General features: G+C 35.3%; 1 protein-coding gene across 5 annotated transcripts; it reads left to right on the top strand.

Annotated features, from left to right (window-relative positions):
- Positions 1 to 3,459: 3,459 nt before the first annotated feature.
- LOC112295023 (uncharacterized) lies at positions 3,460 to 5,797 on the top strand. 5 transcript variants are annotated; one of them, XM_073540579.2, is made up of 4 exons: positions 3,460 to 3,724; positions 3,839 to 4,596; positions 4,741 to 5,092; positions 5,289 to 5,797. In XM_073540579.2, the coding sequence occupies exons 3-4, from the start codon at positions 4,904 to 4,906 to the stop codon at positions 5,451 to 5,453; spliced, it is 354 nt and encodes a 117-aa protein (XP_073396680.1). In that variant the 5' UTR covers positions 3,460 to 3,724; positions 3,839 to 4,596; positions 4,741 to 4,903; the 3' UTR covers positions 5,454 to 5,797. The 5 variants fall into 5 exon arrangements, with proteins under 5 accessions (XP_073396680.1, XP_073396684.1, XP_073396681.1 ...); XM_073540583.2 differs by having other exon boundaries at positions 3,460 to 4,069; positions 4,337 to 4,596; XM_073540580.2 differs by having other exon boundaries at positions 3,460 to 4,069; positions 4,327 to 4,596.
- The last annotated feature ends 1,144 nt before the right edge of the window (positions 5,798 to 6,941 follow it).

Raw genomic sequence — 6,941 nt, 5'->3', positions numbered from 1 at the left:
TTTTACGAGTAGAAAATAATAATACCAGTAACTACCTTAGTCTTTATTAGAAGGGAAGTACATAATTTCCATATGGATTGTAGCACCTTGAATATTATTAGAAAGATAAAATTAAGGCCTTGGGGCCTTTCTTAGATACTCATATATAATATGTGTGAACCTTGGTGAGGCTCAAATCTATGATCTATAAGTAAATTATCCTTGAGATAAAATATTTCTATTTAACTTTTTATTTGTTTATTTTTTAGATTTAAACAGTTATAACTTACTCATAATAACTCAAATTTATATATTTCTTATATCCTTAAAAAAAAATAAAAAATAGAATTTTTAAAATATATATTTTATATTTTATATTTATATTTTTATTAGATGAAAATTCATTGAACAGATTATGATCAAATTTTGGATTGTATAATTCCTTGGTTTTATTCATTTCATTTGATTTGAATTTATCATTTTTTTGTTCTTATTATTTGTTTCTTTTACTTTAACCACCAATTACAAAAAACTTATAATTGAAGCTATCTTGTAATTTGGATTGAAGGATGAAATTTATCCTCACAATAGTCAATAGGTGATCTAGAATTTAAATCTTGATAAAGACATACTTCATTAAGATTGATAATAATTTAGAATAAGTGCAAACATAAAATACTTAAGATTCTCATGATCTATATATATGGTGATTGGACTTGAAGTACCTTCTAGATAATGGTAATATTTTAAAAATAAATTCACAATTACAAGAAGCTCTTTATAGTAGATCTTGTAGTTAATCTTAGTTGCTCAAACAAATTTCAAATAAAAAGCTATTAAATAAAGTTTGTCATCTATTCCTATTTATAATAATATAACATCCAAAATAAATTTTAGTATATCTATTTTTATAAAAATTCTATAAAAAAGTCAATACAATATAAAATAGGTATAAAAATAAAAATTATCTTCAAAGTTTTAATTACAGCTTTAGCTTCTTTATTCTATTTAAGTTTGTCTTAATAAATCAAATATATAAATAGAACTATAAATTAAAAAAATCTTAATAAATATTTTATTATAATTAATAATTAAAAAATATTAAATGTCTATTATTATTTTTAAAATCTTCTAATCTATGACAATTTAAACTTTTTTAGAATCCATTATAAAGCCATTATTTAAAATAATATATCTTAAGAAGTCAATTAGAATTGTTTAAAATACAAACTTTTTCATCTTGACAAATAGTTGTGCATCTCTAAATTTTTTGTAATACTTAACAAACATAATGGTCTTTTTTTTATATTTTAAAATAAATTAAAATATTATCTAGATAATAGATAATAGAATTATTTAAAAGCTTTCATAAAACATCATTTATTTGATGTTGAAAAGAAATTGGTACATTTATAAGTTTAAAAGATATGATATTGTATTCAAAATGTCTATAGTTGATTAAAAATGAAATCTATAATTCATTTCATTATTTGATATGTACCACATTGTATTCTCTATATAGATCTATTTTGATATGGATCTATGTTTGATTTAATTAATCAAAATATACTAATTTTACAAATAGTAGATAATTATTTTTAATGGTGATTCTATTGAGTTCTTAAAAATCAATACACATCTCCAAGGATTTTCTATAGATTTAGGTTTTGGAAGATTATGCACAAAAGTTGATTCACATCTTGTAGACAAAATACATATTGAAACTTCTTAAAAATTTAAGATTACCAATTATATTGTCATCTTTATGTTAATAGAGGTGGCATTGAAGAAGGTTGCAATGTTGGAGACAACTCCAAAAGATCTCTTTTATGAGAAAGAAAAAAAATATACTAGATGATATTTTTTTATAAATAGCTAATAAAGAGTTTTATTTTCCTAATAACTTCTATACAACTTAATATTTGTTATACAAAAACTCACTAATGTAATTTAATAATGCTCAGACAAAAGTACATTGGCTCAAAACAAAGCAAATTATTTGTTACTTAAATGGTATTAAACATCTACATATCAAGTTTTTCAAAGGTCTTGAATTATTGCAATTATTAGTATTCACGAATGCCAATTAGAAAGCAAAAGAAGGAACAAAGTTAAGTACAAGTTCTTGCTATCTCCCTATTGGAGATATTGTAGTGTGGTTGTTGAAGAAACAATATATTGTTGCTAGTTCTTCCACAAAATCAAAATACATCAAAAAACAAGGGATGTTGTGTGGTTCCAATAATTCTTATGGGAAGTTGGTTTTGCACAAGGTTTAACGTGTCTATAGGCATAGGTAATCCAAGTGCAATGAAACTAATGTACAATTTGATTATAATTTGATTACAAACTTTTGGTATTTTGGAATTAACATTTGTTCCAAGGAAAGATATGGTGGCAGTTTTCTTCACTAAATTCCTTCGTACTCTTGGTTTTGTAAAACATAGAGATTCACTTGGTCTATGTAAACTAGCTAAGTGATTAGTTTAGTAGAATTTGTTGAAGATCATGTGTACATGCCCCACTTGGTCCATTAGTATAAGTAGAAGTCAACTCTATGTTGCACAGATGTATTTACCTACCTTTCTAGATCAGTACAGGAAGTTATGGATCTGAGCTCACAAGACAGTTCTCTTGTTTTTTTTGTAAATGTTTCATTACGATGCACCACCAGACTATTCTGTGTGTGTGGGAGTGCAGCTGTATTCCTGCTGTTTTCCATTCGCAGGTCGCATTGCTTTTAGATCGAAATAGCTTAGCTAGTCTCATTTCTTCAACGCAGTTCTTGAGTAAAAGACAGACTGGAACTTGAAGTTTTTTTTTTTTTTTTTTTTTTTTAGTTTTTGAGCATTTTGTGCTCTACTGGTGCATTAGAAGTGCATGAATTCTGTGAAAGTCAATTCTGTTTTTGCCTAATCTTACTCGTTGTCGAATCTCGTTATTTTGCTTGTGTACGGAAATTGTCTTTCTGTCGTATGGTCATTGATTGCAACAACAGCAGACTGGTTGCGGTGAAGATCAATCACTGTGTACAACATTGTTCCTGAAATATATACCTGAGAGCTTCTGTTCACCTGACGACACAATCCAACGGAAGAAGCTTCTTCCGATTTTAACTTCCGTTGAAGATCTTGTCAGTACTGGTGAAACCATATTATGCATCATCGTGCTTTGCTCTTGCATGAATAGTTGTTGTCTGTCTTCCTCTCTTAGCAAGTGGCTGCACTACAACTGTCTATCTCCTAAATTTTAAAGCTGCTTTTCATGTGGACACAGAGCTCAAGTTAATTAGAGTCATCAGACCTTTTGACCTCCTTTAACTAGAATTAGACTTTTTGAGTTAGTTCTTTATCATCGTAGTCAAAAGAAGGCGTGATAAAATATTCCTAAAGTAGAAGCAAACAGTGATGGAATCTTTTTTTGACCTTGTGCAGGGCCCTCCAAATCAACTCCATGACATTACTCGCCCTTGCACGCCAAGGTTCACTTACTCATGCGCAGGATCGATAGTGGGCCATTCTGCTCAGTAGCAATTGGTTGAGAGGTTTCTGTCGTTGTGGTAATGAGAGTTGTGGGTGTGAAGAACTTTGACAGATTCACTGGGACTAGCACAGGCTGATCGTGATTGAGAAGCATTACGCATTAGTTTTCAACTCTCAACATCAAGATAGTGATGTCCAGTCTTTACTGCCAATTAAAATTCTATGTCATTCTAGAGTGTACTCATCCTGAGGTGAATCGTTTGGTGAGACTAGGTGCTCTTGTTGTTAGTGGTTCATCTGAATTTATGATTGTTGCGCTATTGTATTCGATTCATCTTCGTGTAGGCTTCCTGATCGAAACAGTCATCATTATGTAGGATAAGACTGCAACCAAGGAAGGCAAATCGATCGACACTCGTCATGCCAACCAGTATGTCGGATGCCAGGGTCAACGCTGGAATCGTCGCAGCCACACAAGTGTTTATCAAGAGGAGAAAGGTGAAAGCGTATTTTGAAAAGAAGACCTGGTTACTGGATACTGTTTAAAGGGCGTAGCTTTGGAGCGTCATCGTGCTCGAATGCATATGCAAAACACGTCGCTTTAGCGTGTCCGTAATGTTGTCTCGACCCAACATTCTTAAATGACTGAATTCCGCAATGTTATAACTATGAAGTGCAGGCTATTCAGGATTTGAGTTGAGAAGGACTGTTTTGTAATTGTCAGATTCACAACTTAAGGGGGGATTGGTCAGCTCCCTCCACTAACATTTTGTAAATGTGTGATTCGTCGATTGTCTGTTGCTTTCCTACTCTTACGATATTCTATGAGTAGTATAGTATCTGCCTGACTTACAGATTGCTTCAGGGATCTTCAGGGCATCCTTTGCGCTTACTTAGAGGTTCTCTCAACTTAATCAGCTATTCAGAGGCTGCCGTGGGTTTAAAGCGGGGTTTGTGGCCTTGACTTTCGAGAGCGAACGATATTGTTTCGAATGAATCCAGATACGAATATAGCTGGGGTGCGCAGGAGAAAGTGTATGATATGCCTTCGCCAGGGTACTCGCCAAATTGAAGATCCAATGAATGGTAATTAACGAAGAGCGTTCTAGCAGAGGAAGAGGAGAGATTTTAAAAGGTGAGATTCAATACTCATGGAGTTTTTGAAAGGATTAGGATAATTGACAATCCCAGCCGATTGTGTTCGTAACGAGAGCTCAATTCGGTCATCTCAGCAAACAATACTTGATATAATTTCTGAACGAAGGGACTCTTCTTGCAGGATTTATTAGACAAGTGGATCCCGACATGTCACTCCTATATCCACACTCATCTCACACAACTTTAGAAGTTTTCACAAAGCACACGGGCTGCTGCGGAGTGAGCAGTCAGCTTCAAGGAAATATCCGTCTGTGATTGAGTCACATCTAGTTGCTCGCCTCACGATGGCAGACGTCGGCTCTAGATCACGACAGTGGAGGGCATTGGCACTGAAATCGCTGGCTCTATCGATATCGGCCATCCTCCTCATCTGCGTCCTAGATAGTGCGACATCCTCAACACTGTCACAAATTTCACTACCAGCCAACACTGCTCCATTCAAAAACCAAGACAGCAACTTCTACCATCAAGCTGTAAGTTGGGCCACTTGCTTCCTTCTCTTCAGATATTTACATGCCGCAAAATTACTGATCCTCGTCTTTCAAGCGCTTAACCAGCTCACTCGATCACTTAGTCGACGTGTTATAAGTAATTTGTAGTTGCATGAGCAATTAATTAAATTTGTGACAAGTTGGAGTGATTCATAGCAATGTTGAATGGGTGTTGCAGGAATATCGCTTTGGGCATCGATCATTCCGTCGAATTCTGATTGAAGATCCCCGTGTCCGTCCTGCTCCTAGAAGCTATCCCCCTCCCAGGGGCAACGTTGCTAATTATCCTAATGATGTGAAAGATCCGCCACCCTCTAAACCTTCACCTCCTATACATCCTTAGCGGATCTCGGGCTATGATTTTGACAATAGCTTACAAATTTTGGAGACTTTGAACACATCTTAGTGCTGGTTTAGTATTGTCGACCGTTACTTGTAGATTGAGCATTACTGCAATAGCATGTCTTCGCGGCAGCCGCCCTAACCCAAGCCAGAATTTTATGTGGCAAATGCGTAATCTATGGTTAGAGGCTACATTGTTACAGTGACCTAAATACTGTTTTGTTTGAGGTGATACTGTGCGCATATCCTGCATTGATGACCGATTAAATTTCGGGCAGCAAAGCTTTACCACTGATATCTGTTTTCATAGTTTTGTATTCGCAAACTAACAAAATTCATTGCGAACTGGTGAACTGATGTAAACTGGATTGCTACAAGCTTTATTACCAAGGAAAGAAATCAAATGCTGGTTGAAGAGCAATTTGTTACAGAGAAATGCAACATACTAGTTCGCGTCTTCACAATGACAGCATGATAGAAAACCAACCTGCAATGAAGTGGAAGTCTTGCCAGCCTTTGAACCACCAATTCTGAACAGCATGCTGGTTAGGATCGTGATGGCTACTGCATAGATAAACCTGTAAAAAAGTGATATTTTTCAAGGCCTACGGGAATCTGAAGGTGGCCTTTCCACTGGAACCTATGAGGTAGAGGAAAGGTCAATGAGTCACCTCAAAGTGCATCTCATAAACAGTTAAAGGTAAAAGAGAGCCTTTGAAAGATAAAAGATATCACATGGATGTGAATAATCGATGCATTTCAAGCCCCACGAGCGTCTTAAAAAAAGAGTTTGTTTGTTGGACAGCGGGGAAAATCGACAACAGCAATATACAATTAAACCAATGGAGTAAGCTTTTATACAACAGTAACCCAACACACCTTAAGCAGTAAACACGACTTGAGCAGTCAATGACACCATGCATATGAATGAAAAGCACATCGAAGACGTCGCCATTACTAGAAACTTTCATTCTCAAGCCTCCAAGTAAACCCCTGGTGATGACGCCGTGTCGAATGATGTGAACAGCCAGCCAAACAAAAACAATTTTGCATGCAGAAAACTGACTTCAAAAACAAGAAAGGAGAAGATTATCCTAAAGGAGAGCCATAACCCTGCCTTGAGCATGAGTCTCGGGTGCCAAGGACAAATCCTTGGGTTCACCAGGAAAGAGACAGTGTGCATAACGAACATCAAATCCTACGATGTTATATGCCAGTGTGGCATCTCTTACGACAACGTCTCAATAAATGCAAGGCAAGCTCCTAAGGCAGCGTAATCAGGAGCAGAAAACGCTTCCAGCAGCAAAGTGGTTCAATAGGCTAAACCCCGCTCTGTATCCAAATTCGTCCTCTGCGAAAACATATTACTCTGATTCCTGTGTAAGAATGTCGAAGGTGCTAATCAGTCGTCAAAAGCTCAAAGTCTCAAGATTTATTCATCGAACCAATCTAATTAAAGAGATTCGCTCAAGATCCGGCACTACTTAGA

The sequence above is a fragment of the Physcomitrium patens genome, chromosome 18 (assembly GCF_059467195.1).
Source record: "Physcomitrium patens ecotype Gransden chromosome 18, ASM5946719v1, whole genome shotgun sequence".
Classification (NCBI taxonomy): Eukaryota; Viridiplantae; Streptophyta; class Bryopsida; order Funariales; family Funariaceae; genus Physcomitrium; species Physcomitrium patens.
Note: the sequence above shows the minus strand (reverse complement) of the source record. Positions and strands in the feature narration are given on the sequence as shown.

What these genes read in the sequence shown, in the direction of transcription:
- LOC112295023 (XM_073540579.2), top strand. Translation starts at nt 4,904, where the DNA reads ATGGCAGACGTCGGCTCTAGATCACGACAGTGGAGGGCATTGGCACTG. An exon ending in GCAACTTCTACCATCAAGCT is followed by an intron (nt 5,093 to 5,288) that starts GTAAGTTGGGCC and finishes TGGGTGTTGCAG; the next exon opens with GAATATCGCTTTGGGCATCG.